Genomic DNA, 20,540 nt, shown 5'->3' with positions numbered 1-20,540 from the left:
GCTCAGTGGATTGAGTGCGGGCTGGGAACCAAAGTGTCCCAGGTTCGATTCCCAGCCAGGGTACATGTCTGGGTTGCAGGCTATAACCCCCAGCAACCGCACATTGATGTCTCTCTCTCTCTCTCTCTCTATCTCCCTCCCCTCTCTAAAAATAAATAAATAAATAAATAAATAAGATAAAAAAAAAAAAGGCACTGTCCCCTGACCCCTGGGTCTCTCTGTCTGTACAGCCCACCTCCTGGGGTCAAGGTGAAGGATAAAGGAGACTGTGCTTGCTCAGGCAGCACCTAACACACAGTGGGGACTTCATCATTACCCTCGCAAACCCAGGCCAAGCCCAGGCCCACAGGGAGCAACACCCTTTGCCATGAGCACCCGGGGGGCCTGTCCCCCAGGAAATAATCTGCAGGGGCTCGGCCACTGAGCGAGCGGGTCTGGGCCCCGGCCTCTGTCCCTTTATGTCAAATGAGAGAGACATGCTGCTCAGCACATGTTCATGGAGCACTCGTGTCCTCGTCACCAGGGCAGTGTCCCCACCATCAGGGGGGCACCCTGGCTAAAGGTCTGCTTTGTTCCAGGGGCTGATGCTGTTGGGGCATGAGACGGACACCCCAACACTTAATGCCTCACCTGTACAGAAACTGAACAGCACACTAGGGGTCTGATGGCAAGGGAGGGAGGAGCAGGCGGCCATAGGGCGGCCGGGGGAAGATGTTCCGTGGAGACCGTGAGTGCCTGGCAGACGCAGAAAGCATCTTCCCCGAAGTGGGGATTTACATGGGTCCTTCGGAGACCCATGCCGTCTGGAGTTCTACCGTCTGGCAGTCAGCAGATGGCGAGAGACCCCCTGCCTCCGTCTCGGTCAGCAGGCCCAGGAATAAGCTACCAACTAACCGAGCTGGGCAGGGAAACCCCGTCCCCAGGCCGGGCGAGGGCCGTGGCCGTGGTGAGCAGGGTGCAGGCGGGGGTGTGGCGGGTACCGTGAGACACTTCCCGCAGCCTGAGCTGGGCTGGCGTTTGATGGGCCGCTCAGCCTGGCTGATCCTTCGTCGGAGAAAAGAAACCTCAGCGTGGCTGGAGTCCCCACTCCTCTGGTTCCCCCGCCCCCCCGCCCCCCCGCCCCTGGCACACCCTGGGAATGGCCAGAACCACCCGCCCTGGGCCTGGCTGCGGGCACCTTGGGAAGTGCGAGTGGCGGGGGCAGGACATGGCTCCAAGGTGGCTGCAAGGTCTTCCGATGTCACAAAATGCCTGGACTTTCCCAGGTGAGGGTGAGGGCATGGCTCGAGGGTGCTCAGGGCGGTTCACAGCTCTGCCCTCCCCCCACCATGTCCAGGTTCAACCCCCTTCTAAACCCTGCACTCAGACCACCAGGTCCCAGCCAGCCGGGACGCATGCCAGGTGGGACCTTGGGCAAGACTCCCAGCTTTGGATTCGTGCTCCGGGAATGCACAACATAGGCCTCCTGCCCAGGGTGGCTGGCGGTGGCGGAAAGGAAGCTGTGCAGCTGGGGCCCAACAGGCCTGACCACCTGCGAGGGTGCCCAGTGGCCCGGCCCAGGGGGAGCAACCCAGGGACCCTCTCCCCAAACTCATCTACCCCCACCTTCCCAACCCTGGAGCCTGCCAGAATCCCGGCACCATCTCCAACCAGGCACGGCCCTGGCGGGGCCTGGAACAGCAGGGCAGCCCGGCTCTTCCCCGAGGGCCCTGAGCCCCGGAAAGCCTGGGAGTTCAAAGGGCATAGGGAGCAGCCCACCTGGACCCGAGGCACAAGTCGAACTACATTACCCAGAATTCCCCGGGCTAGCCAGAAAGGAAATGTCGTTTCTGCGAGGAGAGGCTCAGCTCTCCCAGCAGCTGCAGAGAGAGGGAGAGCGAGGGGGGCGAGGGGGAGAGGATTACCGGGGGGGAGGGCGGGCGGTGCGGGGAGCGAGGGTGTAGAGCAGGGCGGGCGGCGAGGAGGAGGCGGCGCCCGCCGCTGCCGCCTGCGGACTGCATCCCCGCGGGGACGGCGAGCGCGGGCGGCGGTGCCTGCGTGCGCTGCGCTGCGCGCCGGCCAGCGGCTGCGGGCGGACGCGGGGCCAGGCCAGCGCAGGGGCTGAGTTTCTGCAAAGTTTGACCTGGTTGCCTTTCCGATGCTGCTGCAGAGCGAGGCAGTGCCGGGCGCGCCAGGCGGCTGCGGCGCGGCGGCGGGGCTGAGCGGCGACAGCACGCTCAAAATGATCATAAAATAAAGGAGGTGCGCGGGGTGGGGGCGAGAGAGCCCCAGCCTCAGCTCTCCGCCCCCGGCCATCCCCCCCAGCAGCCCTGAGCTAGGAGGACGTGGGGGCCGAGGGCGCCCCCGCCGGCCCCAGACCCTAGTAGAGCCAAAGGACACTGCCCCGGGGGAGGGGGTGGGGGTGCCCGCAGCCAGGGTCAGAGGCGGCCGGAGGGCGGCGGCCCGGGCACGCGGATTGGCCCGAGGGGCAGGTGAGTGGCCGACACCGCCCGGGTGGGGGCGTGCGCGCCAAAGTTGCCCCGCGGCGGCGAGCGCGCCGGACGCGCGGGGACTCAAGGCCGATCGCGGCTGACCAGTGGGGGACAGAGGCGCCCGGTGTGGTGGGACTAGGGCACTGAGCCCTCCGAGGGTCGGGGGATCCCGGCCGAGAAGGGGGCGCGCGCCCGATCAGACTGTCCTGCAGGGGTGACACTGCGTCCCTAGGGGGCCGGAGGGACCCAGGCTGGGGAAGGAGAGCTGACGGCGAGGCGGCGGGCGTAGTGCCAGGGCCGGCAAGTCCACGCGGCCCACTGCAGTGCCAGCCTATCGCCCCCCCCACCCCACCTTCGGGACGGGAGGGTGTCAGCGGAGATGTCACGGGCGGCGATTATTCGCTGGTGCGCGCGGTCGTGCGGCTGCCACTGACGGGGCGGGCGGGGCGGGGGGGGGCGCCGCCTCCGGGGAGACCGCCCAGAGCTGCGCTGTCAGCTCCGCAGCCTGCGCCCCGCGCACACGCGTTGCCGCCCCGCGCGTCCCCCTCGGCAAAGTTAGGCTCAACTTTGAGGCGGGCCTTGACGCCCTGTCCCTTCCACCTCCTACCAGGTCCTCGGCGGTGGCGAGCTAGGCGGCGGCTCCGGCGCAACCCTGCAGCCCCGGACGGCGGGCGGCGACAGAGACAGCGGCAAGGGGAAGCGGTGTGCCGGCGTTGGGGCGTCGGCCTGCGCCCGCCAGTGGGCACCGACCCGGACCCGCGCTGCGCCGCGCTCCTCGGGGACCTCGCGAGCGGCCGGAGCCTGGCGCTCGCCTCCAGGAAGCCGCGGGTCGGCGCTCGCCCTCGAGGGAGCCGGGACCTCTGCCGACTGAACAGAAACTGCCCTTCCATTGATTCGGCCCCGCTGGGCGAGAGGTCGGTGTGTGTGTCCCGAGCGCGTGCGGAAGGCAGGAGGGCAGGAAGTCGGTCTTCTGCAGCGAGGGTGGCGGCGCTGCGCCGGGGACAGAGCCTTCCTTATTTATGTGTCTGCCGGCATTCGCCTGCTTCCCCGAAGACTTCAGGGAGCGTCTGTGAGCCGCGTTCCCCGCGTGTGCGGCACGGAAGGGCTGGATGTCTGAACAACATGATTATCCATTAACATCCAAACTTTTCTTTTTTTAACCCAAAGAATATCGGTGATTTTTGTCCACTGCTAGCCGAAGAAGAGAGAACTCGGGGCCCTTGAAATGCAGCAAAATCCTTATTTGTAAACAAGGCCCGAGGCAGTGCTATGCAAACGCCCCCTGCCCAGTGAGTGTTCTATCCTATGGATATCGGTCTTGAGATTTGAAATCGGAGAGCAGCGTGTCTGCCGTAGGCCCGGCAGCCTCCACCCTTTCAATGCCCGGGTTTCTCTGGGACTGCTGGCCTTCCCTGGACATCAGAGCGGTGCTGCGGGCCATGGGCTGTATCCAGAGCATCGGGGGCAAAGCCAGGGTCTTCCGGGAAGGCATCACGGTGATCGACGTGAAAGCCTCTATCGACCCCGTCCCCACCAGCATCGATGAGTCCTCCAGCGTGGTGCTCCGCTACCGGACGCCCCACTTCCGTGCCTCGGCCCAGGTGGTCATGCCGCCCATCCCCAGGAAGGAGACCTGGGTAGTGGGCTGGATCCAGGCGTGCAGCCACATGGAGTTCTACAACCAGTATGGGGAGCAGGGCATGTGAGTACTGCTCTGGAGCCAGCTTCGCGGGGGCTGCTCGGGGTGGGGCGCTTGGGGGCCTGGGGTGGGGGTCAGGGCCTCACGGGCTGGCGGGGGGGGGGGGACTTCAGGCATGGACGGAAGTCCTCTCAGAGGGCTTGCCTGCTGATTCAGAGTGGGACTGTGGCTCTGGGACCTCCTTCCCACTGTCCCCGAGGCTCCAGCGTCCTGCCCTGCAAGATGCTGAGGGAACAGGGGAGCCCCGGCCGGGTGGCTCAGTTGGTGAGGGCATCGCCCCCAACCGTGTGCCAAGGTTGCGGTTCAGTCCTTGGTCGGGGTGCGTACAAGAACCACCCAGTGAATGCATGAATGAGTGGAACAGCAAATCGATGTTTCTCTCCCCCTCTCTCTCTCTCTCTCTCTCAACTCAATTTAAAAACAAAGCAAGCAATCAGAGACTATTCCACCAGGTGCCTCTTGGGCAAAACAAACGAGCTGGGTGACCAGAGAGGCGGAGGCTCGCCACCTCCCTGCCCCTCCACCCCCCAGGTTCAGGCCTCTGCGAGCCCACGTGGCGGAGACTCGGGGAAGTACCGGGGCCCTGAACCCTCTGAGTTCTCCGCGCAGCGCTCTGGGGCTCCAGATGTGCCCCCGGGCCGGGAGCGCCTTGCTGTGGCCAGCAGGCCAGCGGTGTTTTGTCTGAGAGGAGAGCCGGGTTTGGAAGCCCGGTGTGCTCCGTGGTGCGGTGTTTTTTCTCTCTGAGGCGGGAGGCCACTTAGGTAGACCTTGTTTCACTGTCCAGGAGGCCCCAGCGCGGCCTGCGCAGCCGAGAGGAGCCCCCTGGCCTCTTCTCTGCAGCCTGGTCTCCAGCACGTTCCCGGGATAATGTGAATCTCCGTGCGGGACCCTGGGACCTGGGTCTTTCCTGGCACGTTTCTTGACCCTGGAGATGGTCAGCCCTGGTGTGGACAGAGCAGTGGGAGACGAACTCGCAGGGCCCCCCTAGGCCAGGGCGGCGGCAGTCGCTGCTGCCAGACGCCAGACCGTGTCTGCGAGAGCTGGCCAGGGACCCTCTCCCACTGTCTCTCTGGGCGTGCACCCTGAGCAGCGTCCTGGGTGTGCAAGGAGAGGGCAGAGCAAAGGTTCCCAGGAGCGGGGAGTCCACGCTGGCTGAGGAGCACCCTGGGCCACCTGAAATTAGAGGGGGTAAGGAGGGGGGAGGTGGAGGGACACCCGATCTTATGGCTCCTCCACTTAACCACGCCGAAGGTACGAGGGCCACAGGGGACCACGGTGACACTTAAAACCTGGGTGTGACCCTGGTCGCCCCTGGGGAGAAGCGCGTGCGGCCTCCCTGGACGCTCAGCGGCTCCTCTGCCCAGCTGACTTCCACGCCCAGGCCCCTGAGTTCCCGAAGCGGCTGTGAGCCCGGGCTGGGGGCCAGCCTCCCTGTCCGAAGGGGAAGCACGAGCCCTGGGGGTTTGGCGGGAGCCTGCCCCTAGGAAACCCTGGGCCCAGAGCCTCGTGGGACTTTGGTATCCAAGACGACTGGCAAGACACAAAGGCATTGGCCAGGGGCTTCAGGCTGAGTCTGTCCCTGCTCCCAGGGGTCCTGGGGCACAGTAGGCAGAGGTCCTCCAGAACTCGGGGAGACGTGAGTGCCGGGGTGGGGAGGAGACCGGCCCCAAGAATGGAAGGGACTGCTGTGTTCTGATGAGCTGGGGTGCGCCGTGCGGTGGGGAGGGGGAGGGCCTGGCTTGCAGCCTCCACCTTCCCCCTGCACACGGAGTGTCTGGGCTTCCAGGCCTCTCGCTCCGCTCCGCAGCTCTGAGTAGGTTGAGGCACGCTTGCCGGAGGCAGGCCTGCATTAGGCGACCCGAGGCGACCTCTGTCTGTCTGTGCCCGGCCGCGGTTCCTGGTTAGAGTGTGCACCTAGGGGCGCACCCAGAGGCAGGGGAGCAGACCCGGGCGGGAGTCCAGGCCCTGCCACCGCCACCGTCCAGGCTGTGACCTGAGCCACTCTGACCCTTGGTTTCGTCCTCTGCAAATTGGGGCGTCCCAGGGCTTGTGCCCTGGCTTACTGCGGGAATGATGGGAAGTGACATCTGTCAAGCAGTCGGCACCGGCTGAGGCCACGGCCAAACACCTAGTTACTGGGCGGCTTCCGCCTGGAGCCTGGTTGTTCCCCTGGCGATGGCTGTGTGATGGGGGAGGGGCCATGGCGACTGCAGTGTTCGGGAGCGGGGGCTGGAACCCCAGGACCTGGCAGACGGAAATTCCTCTTGTTCCGAATCCGCCCCCCGTCCGCCCCCCTGGCCCAGGCTCTCCTCTTTCACACGGGGCCACGCCCCAGCTTTAAGAAACTTTGAAATAGTGCAGGTTATGAATAGTTGGAGTTTTCGAGGGGCCAGAGGCCCATTTTCACGCTCTCGACCTGCTCACCTTGGTTCCCTCCCCTTCGCGGGCCACCTCTGTTGGCCGGGACCCTCTGTGACCGCGTCCTGTTCTCCTGGGCTCATGATCCCAGTCAGCAGGGGGCCTGCCCCAGGGAAAGGGGCAGGGTTGGGGGCGCCCTGGGAGGGTCGGTGTCCTCCCTGGGGTCCGGCCCTGGGGTCCAAATGACCGACCAGGGCTGGCGCTGGGGCCTCGGAAAGCCGCTGCTCGGGACTCCGGTGCTGTCACCTATGAGGACACCCCCCCCCCCCCCAGGAGGCTGCTGTGGGGACCCAGTGAGGGGACAGGAGTAGGTGACGACCCTGCGGCTCAAAGGCTGTATTGGGAGCGGCTCCACTTAGGACTAATCGACAAATTCGTATTAAGAATTAGCGCACAGTGCAGTTCCTCGTTCCGTTCCTTGAGGCGGCCCCTCCCGTCGAGGGCAGAGCGCTGTGTCCAGTGGGCCCTGCCCCCCCCCCCCCCCCGGGAACAAGAAGGGCCGGTTTGGAAGGAGCCTGGCCGTGAGGGTGGCGTAAAGGACCCTCCCCATCGTCCTTACCCCCACTGCTCTGTGTCCTGTTTTTAGTCCCCGTGCCATGGCAGCAGGAGCGGGGCGATGAGCCAGGGGGACTGGCCGGAGACCGCCAGCTGCCCAGGGCTGTCCCCTCGCTTTGCCTAGGCGGGAGGCTGCGCTGTGCATTGTAGGACGGGGAGCAGCGTCCCTCGTCCCTGCCCACTCGATGCCAGGACCCCTCCCCAACCCCCCCGGGAGGGCGTGAAGCCGCCCCGGCCGAGAACCGCTGGACCGGACCCAGACAGTCGGAACCATTAGAACGAAACCCACACCCTGGGCTTTAGTGGCCTCAGGCGGGCACAGCCCGGGCGGGGGCGGGGCGGGGGGCAGAGTGAGGGCTTCCACTCTTTCCAAGTGGGCTCGTAGTCAAAATATTAATTCCGGATACTTAGCTGAAACCCATAATACCCCCAACGTTATCCCTGCTTGAGATTAACCTCTAATCCGGGAGAATTTGGGAAGGCATTCTGGGCTTGGAGCATCCAATGTGGGACGATAATATGACTCTTACCGGCCGCTGCAAAATGGTGAGCGTCTCCACGCCAGCTTGGCGGGGGGATCCTATAAGGTTGAGGTCCAACCCACATCGCTTTAAAAGCCAACCCCCCCTCCCCCCAAGACTGCCGGAGACACCTGCCTCCACACCCCCGTCCTCCGCAATTCCTCAACTGCCACCTGTCAGCCGGCACAGTCTTCTACGTGACAAGTCACAGTTTCTTGCCTGTGTGGGAGACGCTTCCCATGGTCCCTGCTTTGCCCTCCTCGGGAACCTTCCAGGGAATGCGGCCCACGGCCAGGGCCCAGGCCCCGGTCTGCTTCTGGCCCGGGGTTCTGCCAAAGGGCACACTCGTGGGGGAGGGGAGGGGAGCAGCAGGGGGTGGGTCCCAGCCCCACCACCCACCGGGGCTGCGGTCATGGGACTCGAGCCTCCCTGCTCCCATCTACGAAGGGTGGGGGTTGGTGCTTCCCTTGAGCGGCTGTGTGGGGGTGGAACGAGGGGAGGCATCGCAAGAACCCAGCACAGGGCCCGGAGCAGCCGAAGCCTCGATCCCTGGCAGCTGCCAATATCGTAACTACGGATAATCGTTATTAATTACGCAACACGCGGCAGAGCCAGCTTGCAGCCGGCTGTGTGACAGTGGTCCCGGCTGCTGGTGGGAAAGGCGGGGCCGCGCTGGAGGAGCTGAGGCTGTGGATGGTGGGGGTGGGGGGGAGGCTGGAGCTGGGCCGGGGCAGACCTGCCCAGCGCCCTGTCCACTCTGCTATTTCCCAAGGACCTCATGGGATGAGGAGCCAGCTGCTGCGAGGCCGGGAGCCACTTGCCCAGGGAAGCCTGCTCTGCTCCGGCGGGTCTGGGGACGGGGCCAGGAGGAATGGCCCTGGTGACCACGTGGCCTCTTCCTGCAGCCCGGGCCTGAGCCACGGGCCCTGCACAGAACAATTGAGGATGCTGCTTCCTCTCCTCAACCGGAAGGGGCCTCCCCATCTGCTGGGCCCTGGCAGAGGCGAGGGCGGCGTGGGTGGGAGAGGGAAGTCCTCGCTTCCAGGCTTTGGGGTGGGAGGAAGTGGCAGGGGACCGCCAGCCCAAAGAGAATCCCCCCCGGACCGGCCCTGGCCGGGCGATCGCCACGACCCTCACCGTCCGAGGGCCCGGAACAAACACTGCCTCTTCCTGGGGACGTGCGGGAAGGCACCCGCGGCCGCCGGGTCGGGGGTGGGGTGGGGTGGGGTGGGGTGGGGTGGGGTGGGGAGGGGAGGCATTACACACAGAGATGTATTTTTTTGCCGATCAGATCTGGGTAAAACGAAAAAGATCGGTAGGTGGACCTGTAGCGGCTCCCACGAGGGAAAAACCATCAAATTGTAGGTTGCATTAAAACAGAGTTGTAAACTGTGTAGGGTAAGGACCCGCGTCGGTTAAAAAGGTCCCACTGGCAATGGCAGTGTACACTGCGTGTGTGTGTGTGTGTGTGTGTGTGTGTGAGGGAAAGGTCTGGAAGGATGTTTACCAGCCTGCAGTGCGGTGTGCGGTGGGTAACCTCAGGGGGGGAGGGGGTGGGCAGCTCGGAAGAGACGTTTTCCTTTCTGTTTCACACACTTCTCTACGGCTGGCATTAAAAACACACACACACACAGCTTTTGTAACTGGAAACAAAAACAGGTGTTGCCCCAGGGCCCAGGGTGCTCGGGGTGGAGCCCAGGGGTGAGGGTGGGGAGGGAGGGGACTCTGCAGCCCAGCCCCCCGCCCCCCACACCCACAGCAGGTGCCTGGCGGCCTGCTCGGTGGGAGGGGCTCGCTTTGTGGGTGCCACACGGGGCACAAGTCCGGAAGTGGGGACCCCAGGCTGGTTTGGGAAGGGCTTTTGGGCCTCAGTTTGCGTGAAACTGCAAAACTCGACAGAATTGGGACTCTCTGCAAGTTGTATAAAACCGTGTTACTGATGACCAGGTGGAGTGACCCCGAGTGCCAGTCTGGCCTGAGCGAGGGCACCGGAGCCCGTGCCCGTGGAGGGCCCCGGGCAGCCCTCGGGCTGGAGCCGCCAGCCCTCATGGGTCCCTCGGTCCCTTAGGTGCCTGCTGGGAGCTGGGCCCGAGTTACAGTGTTTAGGTGGGCCCATTTAAGCTGAAGTGGAATTCCCATGGAAAGCAACACATTTATTTTGATGTGTGTTAGGAAAAAAATACACATATTACCTAAAATATTTAACCTGTTTTTTCAAAGGTATTTCTTAGGAGGAGCTACACGTAGTTGAGTTTTTTAAAAAGTGATTAATTTTAAGGAAAACAACCCAAGTGAAGAAAGCCAGGAAGGGCCACGGCTCTGCTCGGAGGCCTGGTGGGCCGGGCCGGGTGGTCTGCTTCTGGATCCCCGACCCCACAGTCCCTGGGAGGGGAGCCCCCAGGGGGGACGAGGGTGGTCTTTGCCATGCCGGGCGAGAGCCCAGCCCCGTCCCCACCCCTGCCCGGCTCTCTCCGAAGTGTCCGGGGAAGGGGTGCTCCCGCCAGCCCAGGGCCACAGAAGGGCCCCCCGGGCCCTCGCCCACCACCGAGAGGCCTTTGCACTAGGCCAGCTTGGACAGGGGCCCAGGCCTGGACACAGGGTGACGGCCCCCAGCCCTCGGGGTGGCCCTCGGCACAGCCTCAACCCCTCCTGCTACCTCCGGAGAGGGCCTCTCTGCAGTCCCCTTCAGACTCCCGTTCTCGGTCAGGCGTGCTGCGCAGAGCCTGTGCATGTGTGCCTACACACGTGCATGTGTATGCATGCGTGTGCATGTGCACTGTGTCTGCACGTGCAGGTGTGTGTACCTGTGAATGAGTGTTGGCTGAGGGTCCGCTGGAGGCCAGGGGGAAGAGCTCGCTCAGGCTCTGGGTCCTGGCCTGGCGGCTGTCTGGCTATGCCATCCTGGGCCAGACCTCTAGCGTCTCCAAGTCCCAGGAGAAGCCCGGGCAGGTGCCCATACACAGGCTGCCTGGCCTGGCCTGGCCTGGCCAGTGTGCTCGGCAGCCTCGGCCGCTGCTGCTGCTGCTGCTGCTGCTGCTGCAAGGGCGACCCCGGTGGGGGTGGTGCCACTGGCTGCAGCCGCGCCAGGAGAGAAGGCACACCAGCCGACGCAGCTTCGGGCCAGGGTCCCCTGAGCGAAACTAAGCCCGTTCCTGAGACCTCTGTGGGGCCCCAGCCTGCCCGAGGTCAGGCCCAGGCCACCAGCATATGGGGTCCCCGACTCTCCGCCCGGCACCATGCTGGTCCCGGCGGTCTGGCCACCGCCCTCCCGGGGTCATCAGTGACGGTCATAGGGTTATGGAGCCACCCCATGAACGTGCCAGGAAGCAGCAGGATGAGGACTGAGGGGATCTCATGCGGGCACCTGGCCCTGCGGGAGGGGCTGGGGCAGGCTTCCCTGGCGGACCCCAGGGTCTCTCCATGAGACGGACTAGGACGGGGGCGGGGGGCCGCCGCTGCTGGCAGAGGGCTTGGGGGTGGGTTGGGGTGGGGTGGGGCACGGCCGTTGGAGGAACCAAGAGTGCCCGCTGGCTCTGCGGCCTGGGGAGGGCGTGTGCTGGGAGCCTCGTCACTCACTCGCCCTCCTGGTGGCATCTGTGGGTCAGAGCCTGCGTGGTCCGCGCCACGCGAGCGGGGAGAATGCTCAGTGTGTGCAGGGTCTGGGCTCGCCCCGCCACCCCGTGGAGCCAGGAACTGAGGGTCTGCCTTGCAGTCCAAGGTCGTTCCAGAAGAAACGGGAGATCCTGGAGTCTGAAAGTATAAGTGAGGTCAGAGGCTTCCGGACAAATCCGGTTTGGCAAATCCCAATTGCCGACCCCTCCCTCCGAAGGGTCTAGAAGTTTCCACATGTTGCTGTTTCCTGTGGACCGGGTAGCATATATATCAACGCATTTCATCACCCTGAAACCTTGCGAGGTGTGGGCAGGGCTGTCCACAGTTCACTGGTGAGACAGCGGAGGCTCGGAGATGTGAGACCCGACCGGAGCCGGCCTGAGACTGGGTCCCCAGAAACCGTGCCCTTCACCGCACGCCCTCACTTGCTCAAGGGGACCACGGGGGCCACGGTGGCCAGGGCCAGCCCATGCCGGCTGGGGATGACTCGAAAACAGACGCCCTTGGCCCCGGCTCTGAGTAATAGCACTCACGAGACACGGCTGGCTGCCAGCTCCCGAGGGTGGTCACCTGTCTGTGACAGAGCTGGGGCTTGGGCATTTGGGGGCTGGGGACAGAGAGGAACCGTGCAGCCTGGGGTCAGAGGCTGACAGAGGGGGGCGGGGGCAGAGGCCGTCCTTGACCTCAACCCCAGTCCCCGAACAGGCCGGCTCTTAGGAAGTGAAAGGCCAAGGAGGAGCAAAGTTCCTCTTGCAAGTTTCCTTTCTGCCTCTTAAAAAGCGTGTTGCAACGAGTGTGGCCACTGCGAGTGGGAGAGGGGGTACCTTCCGAAACAGGTGCCGGCCCCGGCTTCCGCCGAGGTGGCTCTGGAAGAGCCCGGAGATCCCAGGGACAGGCGGGCACTTTAGAAGCTGGAGGCCATGGGGCTGCTGCCCAGGTTGCCCTGGAGCTCGGGGAGCTGGAGGCTCCGGGCCGGAGGCGGCCTGCTCGGCAGGTGGCGTCCTAAATTGGGCCCGTGCGTAAAATAAGAGGACAACTGAGATGAGCCAGGTCACGTTCGTCACCGTTCCTCCTGTAGCGGCCCCGGACTCACTAACTGCCAACAGCGAAGGACGCATTTCGATAGAGAAGGACGTTTTTATTGTGAAAAGTTACGTGACATTTACCACCTTGACCATCTTTGAGTTCCGCAGCATGAAGTACGTCTCTGTGGTCGCGTGCGTCCATCTTCTGCACCTTTTCGTCCCAAACGGAAACTGTCCCCGTTAAACGTGAACCCTCCCAGCCCCGCCCCCACCCTCAGGGACCTCAGGTGGAGTCACACGGTGTCTGTCCTTCTGCGACTGGCTTCCTTCACAGCGAAGGGTCCGCAGGGCCCCTCCGCGTGGTAGCAGGTGTCAGAATCTCCTTCCTGTTTCGGGCTGAACCTCGCTCCACGGTGTGGGCGACCCATGTGTCGTTTATCCATCCCCCTCTGCGGACCCTCGGGCTGTTTCGCCTTCAGGCCGTGGGGAGTGGCACACTGTGGATGGGACTCTGAGCGCTGGTGTCACAGGGCCTGTGGGGGCCAGCACTGGACCGGGTCCCCCCCTGCCCAGGCCCCAGGCCCTGGTCCCCATGCCCCGCTGCTTAGCTGTCACCCTAGAAAAAGCCTGACCCCCCCACTTGATTCCGGATGAGTCTCTAAGGGGTGAGCTCCCCCCCAGACGCGGCTGTGTCCTTGGAGTGTCCTGTGTCCTTGGAGCACCTGGGGACTGGCTGGCATGCTCTTGTGCCTGAGTTATTGTCACAGCAAAACAATAGTGACCACCATAGCATTAGCAGCCACCGACTGCCAGCATGTGCTTTGTGCCCTGCGCTGGGCTGGCACGTTCCTGTCCTCATTTTCCAGTGACCCCAGCAGGGACGTGTGGCCAAGGCTGGGCGTGAGGGAGGACCAGTCCTCCCGATCAGGGGGTCTCACGCCAGAGAGGAGGCAGCTGAGACTTGAGCAAGGCCTGTAACAGGGTTCCCGAGGCCGAGCTCGGGAAGCCCGGCTGCCTGTCCCCCCCCGCCCCGGAAGGCTGGGAGGGGAGAGCCGAGCGCAGGTTCAGCAGCGCGGCCAGGCTCGGAGGAGGCTGCACGGAGCTGGCCCGGCGGTGGGGCTGGGCTCGGTGCTTTGAGACGGGGGCGACTCGGGTGTTTTTGCTTCTGCGGCTTCAAAGACGGGCCAGCCAGGCGGGGGCGAGTCGGGCTGCAGGGCGCTTCCTCTTTTGGGCAGGCATGAGCAGAGAGGGCCCCCCCCCCCCCGAAACATCCAGGGCTGGCTGTGGCTCGGGGGAGGGTCCGTCTGGTGGGGGAGACATGGAGATGAGGGGCCAGACCCTACGCAGAGGGCTCTGGGGGTGCTGACTCCTATGCCCCAGATGCCAGAGCTGGGGGGAGGGAGAGGCTGGAGGCGACCCCTAGCCCAGGTGAGGGCGCTGAAGCTCGGAGAGGCAGGTGTTTGCCCCGGGTCACACACTGGCCCACGGGGGCGGGGCAGGAATCACCCCCGGACGTGCTGCCCCATGGCCACAGGGCTCGGAAGTGTCCTGGTGGCCTTTAGAGCAACAGAAAGGTCCTCGCTGCCACCCACGGGACACGTGTAGGCCAGAGGGGCCGGCCGGGCCAGCCTGCATTTCCGTCCCACCCACGGCCTCCACCTTAACCAAGGTCACGTGTGGCCCTGCCACCAGCAGCGGGGCACCGCACGCACCGGGGCTCCCATTGCTGCCCGGCAGTACCAGGCCCCTCTGGGTGCTGCATCCTCTCGCAGGTAGGGGCCCCAGGGCTCCCCGAAGCCCGGCCAGGGTCCAGCCCTGTCTGCAGGGGTCTCGGGGAGACAATGGGAGAGGATGCAAGAGAAACGGGGTGGCTTTGGAGGGAGGTGACGTCGGGGGAGCCCTGGTTCTCCCACCATGATGTTGAGTGTCTGGTCACTGTCTGGTCCCCCGGGAGGGGGCGTGGAAAAGCCTGGGGGGGGGTGTCTGGCTGAGTGAACTGGCCTCCCTGTCCCCAGGTCCAGCTGGGAGCTCCCGGACCTCCAGGAGGGCAAGATCGAGGCCATCAGCGACTCGGACGGGGTGAACTACCCCTGGTACGGCAACACCACGGAGACGTGCACCATCGTGGGCCCCACCAGGAGGGACTCCAGGTTCATCATCAGCATGAACGACAACTTCTACCCCAGCGTCACGTGGGCCGTGCCCGTCAGCGAGAGCAACGTGGCCAGGCTGACCAACATCTACCGGGACCAGAGCTTCACCACGTGGCTGGTGGCCACCAACACCTCGACCAACGACATGATCATCCTGCAGACGCTGCACTGGCGCATGCAGCTCAGCATCGAGGTGAACCCCACCCGGCCCCTGGGCCAGCGCGCGCGGCTGCGGGAGCCCATCGCCCAGGACCAGCCCAAGATCCTGAGCAAGAACGAGCCCATCCCGCCCAGCGCCCTGGTCAAGCCCAACGCCAACGACGCTCAGGTCCTCATGTGGCGGCCCAAGTACGGGCAGCCGCTGGTGGTGATCCCGCCCAAGCACCGGTGACAGCCGGGGCGCCGCTCGCGCAGACTCCAGTGGCGACCCAGCCCCCACACGGACGCCCCCTCATTCAGCAAAATACAACCATTCTACCTTGCCCAGCGGCGGCGGTCTCACTGTGCGCATGCCCCGGATGGCCTCCCGCCCCCTCGGACGGAGCCGCTGCCCCGCGGTGGGGGGCCGGGGGGCGGGGCCGGCCCCGAACAGACCACCCCCGTGTACGCCCTTCAGTGTCGCCTGGGGTCCCCTTTCCTCCCCTCTTCTCACAGTTTCAGCCATTCACTTGCAGCAGTCTCCCCGACACAACTGCTTTCCAGTCTTTTTTTTTTTAACGCCTCTTTAGGAGGTTCAGGGGCGGGAGGAGGAGGAGGAGCTGGCGCGCGTGACGGACCGGCTCCCGCTGACCCACGAGTGCGGCGCTCCCGTGGCGGCTCCCCCTCGTCCTCCCTCTCGTCACGCGGCCTTACGTAGAATTGCTTTGCCAAACTTTTGCCTTAAGCTGAATTTCAAGGAAAGAAACCGACTCAGCGCGAGGGAGCCGGGTCTCTTTTCTACTGGACTCTTCATCCTCCGCCGGAGAGGTGGGGGTTGGGTCGGGGGTTGGGGGGAGACCGCCTGCGCCCCTGGGCCCGGCGTCTTGGTCCGGGGCGGGGGCACAGGTTCAGGCCGAGGACCGGCTGCTCCTTCTTGCGTCTCAGCACAAACGCAGCCGCAGCCAGACGCTACTTCAAGGGCCCCAGGTAGAGCCCCCGCCCCCCACCTGCAGCGGAGGACCCTGAGCTCTGGCCCCTGCTCTCCTGTGAGCCGCAGGTCTAGCCCCGGGGGCTTTCACCCTCTGTCCTCAGTGCCGGTGTCCCCAGAGGGCCTGCCCTCCATCCCAGTGTGTGGCTCTCCCTGTCCCTTCACACGGGTTCCCACCGCCCCCAGTGCCGGGCCAGCGACCAGGTTTTAATTCAAAGGGGAGAAGAACGGCACACTCTTCCCTCCAGGCTCCTCAGGGAACGCCCCCCCCCAGGGCTCATGGGGGGGGGCTGCAGACTGGCCCCAGCAGCACAGAGCTGGAGGCGGGGCAGCCCCCCAGGAAGCACCCAAGGAAGGACCTGGACATGGGGGGGGGGTCAGTTGGCAGACACCCCCGGCTGCCTGTCCTCAAGGAAGTAAACCAGGGCCCAGGCTGTGGGACTGAGTGGGCCCCGGGTCGAGAGGCGTCAGAGCCTCTGTGGAGGCTGGCCTGGGACGGTGCGGCCAGTCGTCGGGGGCCACCCTCCCTGGAGTCCTGGGCCCCTGCAGCCCTAGGGCTTGGTCCCGAGCGACGCCACGCTTCCTCAGCCACGTCCACTCTGAGGGCTGCTCAAGGGCGCTGCAGGGCCCCCCCCCGCCCCGCAGCAGCCCCCTTCCTCCAAGCTTGCCAAACCCACAGCTGCACCATCCACGCCCCGCATCCGAACTAGTGATAGTCAAGCACAGACAGCCCGTCAGGTAAGAAAAACACCACGTTTCTGCTGCACACGAGCCACGTGCGGGAATCCCAGGGGCAGCGCGGGAGGGCGTCGGTGACCCGCCCTCGCTCCGCTGCGAGACTGCATGGTGATGTATTTACTCAAGGGGTGCTTACCGCCCAGTCCCTCCCCCGAGCCCCGCCCGATGGAGGCGCACAGCCATCCCGGGGCAGCTGGATGGCCGGCCGGCCGGTCGCCCTGTGCTGCTGGCCGAGGGCCTGGTGCTCGGGGACACCGCCAGGCCTGGGACCTCGCCCTGGATGCGGCCAGTTCCCCGTGGTGCCACCCAGAGAGGCCATAGCCTTGAGGGAGGAGGGGAACCGTGGGTCCCCGCTCCACCTTGAGGGCGGGCCAGAAGGGAACGGGGTGCCACGTCCGGCCGCCAAGGACAGGGCCTGGCCTCCCGGTGGAGCGGCCGCTCCCTGCACTCAGGTCCAGCCCCACAGAGGAGAGCCGGCCCTGGTGAGGGGCCCGGAGGCTGGGTCCCAGCTGGGAGGTTCTTCCTGGGGCAGAGGGTGGAGGAGGGGAAGAGCAGCAGGGGGCGTCCTGAGCTGTTTGGGGCAGCTCAGGCGTGGCCAGTATGAGCGAACCTCTCTCGGCAGCGGCAGCGCTGTGTCCAGCTGGAAGGGCTGACCGCTGCATGTCTGGACCCCAGCTCCCCCCCCCCGCCCCCGCCCCCCCCTTTCTGTGCCCATCGGGCCTTTCTGAAGACCCTGGAGAGGCTGCAGGTCCGGCCAAGGGTGCCGGGCTTAGCTTGGGGCTGGTCCCTTGGCGTCCTTCCTCGGGTCAGGGGCCCAGACCCCAGGCTCCTGGCCAGGGCCCCCGGTCCCCCCCCGTCCCCTCCCCCACGTGGACACGCCCGTCCAGCAATAAGGGCCGTCCGTGGTCATGGAGAGTACTGTGAAAACCAACCAGGGCACTTACCAGGAGGCACGAGACTGGAAGAAAATGTAAAACGAACCTTTAAAAAAAATATTCACAAAGAGAAATAAAATTAATTTTAAAGAAGGGCTGGCTAGGGTCTGGATGTTTCTGAAGCGGCAGTTCGTTTCGGGGTGGCGGCTCCGTGAGTCTGCATGGGGGAGTGAACGGTTTTGGGGGCCTGGGGCGCCCGGTGCTCAGGGCCAAGGAGATCCCGGGAGGGGGAAGGCCCCGTGGGTGATGCCTTCTCCGGGGGTCCGCAGCCCTGGGACCTCAGCCCCCACCCACAGGGCCCCTGGCTGGTGCCCCGTGCGGGGAGGAGGGGCGGCAGGCTCCAGGGCAGAGCTGGGCCTGGGGGCAGCCTGGCATTTTGGCGAACAGCGGACTCCCATTCGAAGGGGAATTGGCGTACAGACTGGGCCCTCGCCCGCCGCCCCGCACACCCGCCTCTGTGAGGAGTTCACACTGGGCTCTGCCTGTGCACAGCGCGGCTCCGCCCTCCGCCAGCAGCTGATGAAGGGGGGGCTGCGTGGGCTCGGCGCCCCACCAGCTCCCACCGTCTTCTCATCAGAAGACAGAGCTTGGGGGACGTGGAGTTGGGGGGTGCTCTCAGGGCCAGCCATGGACCCAAGGCCACCTGTGTGAGTTCGGACGAGATGCCGAGCCCCACTTACCTCGTGGGAAACCGGGGTCCTCCCAGGAGCCGCCTCCTCCCACCTGACGCCACGAGAACGCGCCGTTCTCGGCTTCCAGGTGCCGCCTCACCTGGGGGTCATCAGGGTCCCCGCTTCACAGGTGAGGACACTGAGAGGGAGCAGAGAGGAGAGGCTGCCCAAGGCTGTGCACCTGGAAAGAGGCGGGAGCGGGATTCGAACCCCGGCCCCAGCACCCAAGTCCCGGGGAGCACACGTTCGATGCTCAGTATGGAGGACCGTCGCTCCACAGGGCCCATGCTTTCGGCTCACTCCGTCCTGGGCTCCCGGGGCAGGAAACGCCTTCCTCCCCCACCCCAGCCCGGGGCGTCTGGAGCTGGTGTGCGGTCACTTCTCGTTGCCCACAGTGAGCCGGGCTCTCTCCCTTTGGAGAGGGGCTGCCCGCTCAGCGGAAGACCTCGGGCTCATCTGCCGGGGGGTGGGGGGGGTGGGCGGCGGCCTCCGGGCGTTGCCACAGAGCACGGGTGGCCCCGTTCACTCTGGACGTGGGGCGCTGGCTCCCCTCTCTGGGCTGCCCACCGCAGGGGCCTGACGGTGCTGTGTGCCTCCTGCCTCGGGGACACCACAGCAGGAAGTTGCACAACAGGCCCCTCCAGCCGCCCTCCGCCCGCACGGCTCCCGGGGGTGCCGTTCACTGTGGCAGCTCGGCTCTCGGTGGCGGTGTGGGCTCCTGAGCCCCGCCGGCTGGCGAGAGACCGAGGGGGGCTGTGGGTGCGCGTGCCCGTGCACAGTGAGAGCTGGGAACGGGGCAGGCCTGGCCGTCGGCCAGAGGAAGAGGAGCTGGAAGCTGAGCAGGGCGACGGCGACGCGGCCGGGGCACGCGACCCTTCACGCGGCCACGAGGCCGAGGGAGGACGTGGGGACGGCCGACAGCCTGCACGAGGGCTGCCTTTCGGGAAGGGCCTGTGCGGGGGGGCGGGGGGCTACAGTAAAGTGGGTTCCAAGTGGCATGTAGGCCTCCAGCCTCTCAAGCTGATAGATAGCAGGTTAAATTTAGAAGTCCCAGGCTGGAATGAAGCAGGCAGCAGGCTGGAGCCAGCTGTCACGGGAGCCGGGGGACCTGGGAGCCTGCTGCCAGGGCAGGGCCGGCCCACCTGCCCCAACAGGTCTGGGGGAGCAGGTGCGCCGAGGCCCCGGCCCCAGCCCCAGCCTGCCGTCCACCCCGAAGCCGCCTTGGGGGGAGAGCCCGGCCTCTGCTCTGGACGCGGGCTCACGGCGGGTGGCATTTGAGGCCGAAAGGAAGCCTCTTTCGGTCCCAGAGGAGCGAGCTCCCTGGGAGGCGGTGCTGGCGGCCCTCGCAGGCCCCCGGATGGTTCCAACGGCCCAGCGGCCCTTCCTGTCCCTCTGGCTTGATCTGGCTCTTGGTCGCCACCTCTCTCGCTTGGCTGGGCATTCGATTAAGGCCAACGTTTCTGGCAGCAAGAGGCCCCTGTGCACCCACACTATTCGAACGGGACCCACCCGGACCATGAGCACACAGCCAAGCCCCGCAGAGACGCACGTCCAGACAGCAAGCGCCCGCTGTCCTGCCCCCACGGTCACACTGAGGGGCGTGCTTCCCCGCTGACAGCCGAGGCAACAGACCCCGGGGGTGGGGCGGGGGTGGCGGCGAGGACCCGTTTCAGGTCCCTCAGCTGGGACGTTGCAGAGCCAGGCTGGTTTCAAACAGCCACCGTGTGACCCTGCTCTGTCACTGCTTTCTCGGCGACACCGCTGGGCCTTTCCACACCCTGCTTCTCCTGCCGGGCAGGAGGCCCCTAGCAGGGAGCCGAGCAGCCAGCAGCCCTGCGGGCAGGCGCAGGCCGGTGGGAATTGTTAAAAATGCAAGCAAACACCCCCGGGGCCAAGGAGCTCCGTCTCTGCACCTGTGTCCGGAGAGGCACCCGCAGGGCCGACACGGGTCCCGGCAGCGGCCGGCCTGCTCAGACCAGGCGGGGCCCAGATGGAGTCACACAGTTAGTCCCTCCACCGGCAGCTGAGGTTTAAGTGCCACGGCCCGCATGCGTGTTTTACGGCCCCTTTAAACCAGACAGAAGGAGGGTGGCGTGCTGGGTGTTCAGGGCGAGGGAGGTCGGCTAGAAGCCCCGTGCTATTCTTGGCGACCCCTCGACTCGCTGGGTGAGGCCGGGCCGGCCGCCTGACCTCACAGGCTGGTCTCCTCCGCCTGCGGGTCGTGCACGCCCGGCCCGACCTCCTGTGGCGGCCACTGGGGCGCCTGAGAGGGCGGGCGAGGGTCGGCCCCTGCAGCCCAGGATGCTCCTCTCGGCGGGGCTCCAAGTCTCCGGGCCTCCAGACGGCCAGCAGGACCGGGCCGCCTAGGGTCTCAGCACTGATGAGCACACGCGGAGCGCCAGCCAGCCGGTCAGCCAGGGGCGCTTCCTTTCCTCGGCTTTGCTGGGACACAGTCCCCAGCCCCCACAACGCACCCACTTAGGGTACATGATTCTGTGGCATGTAGTGAACCCCCAGAGGTCTGCAGCCATCACCGCAGTCCCGGGGGGCGGGGGGCTGTTCCACAACACTGACCCGCTGCCTGCCCCCAGGACGCCCCCACTCCGGCCAGTTCCT

General features: G+C 65.7%; 1 protein-coding gene across 1 annotated transcript; it reads left to right on the top strand.

The window, feature by feature from the left end:
- Positions 1 to 3,815: 3,815 nt before the first annotated feature.
- Positions 3,816 to 14,941, top strand: FAM78A (family with sequence similarity 78 member A). Its single transcript, XM_028515772.2, has 2 exons — positions 3,816 to 4,173; positions 14,317 to 14,941. Exons 1-2 carry the CDS (start codon positions 3,851 to 3,853, stop codon positions 14,843 to 14,845), a joined length of 852 nt encoding a protein of 283 aa, XP_028371573.1. The 5' UTR covers positions 3,816 to 3,850; the 3' UTR covers positions 14,846 to 14,941.
- Positions 14,942 to 20,540: the final 5,599 nt, after the last annotated feature.

This window comes from Phyllostomus discolor, chromosome 3 (assembly GCF_004126475.2).
Source record: "Phyllostomus discolor isolate MPI-MPIP mPhyDis1 chromosome 3, mPhyDis1.pri.v3, whole genome shotgun sequence".
NCBI lineage: Eukaryota > Metazoa > Chordata > Mammalia > Chiroptera > Phyllostomidae > Phyllostomus > Phyllostomus discolor.
The sequence above is the reverse complement of the archived record's forward strand: the minus strand, read 5'-3'. Positions and strand labels throughout refer to the sequence as shown.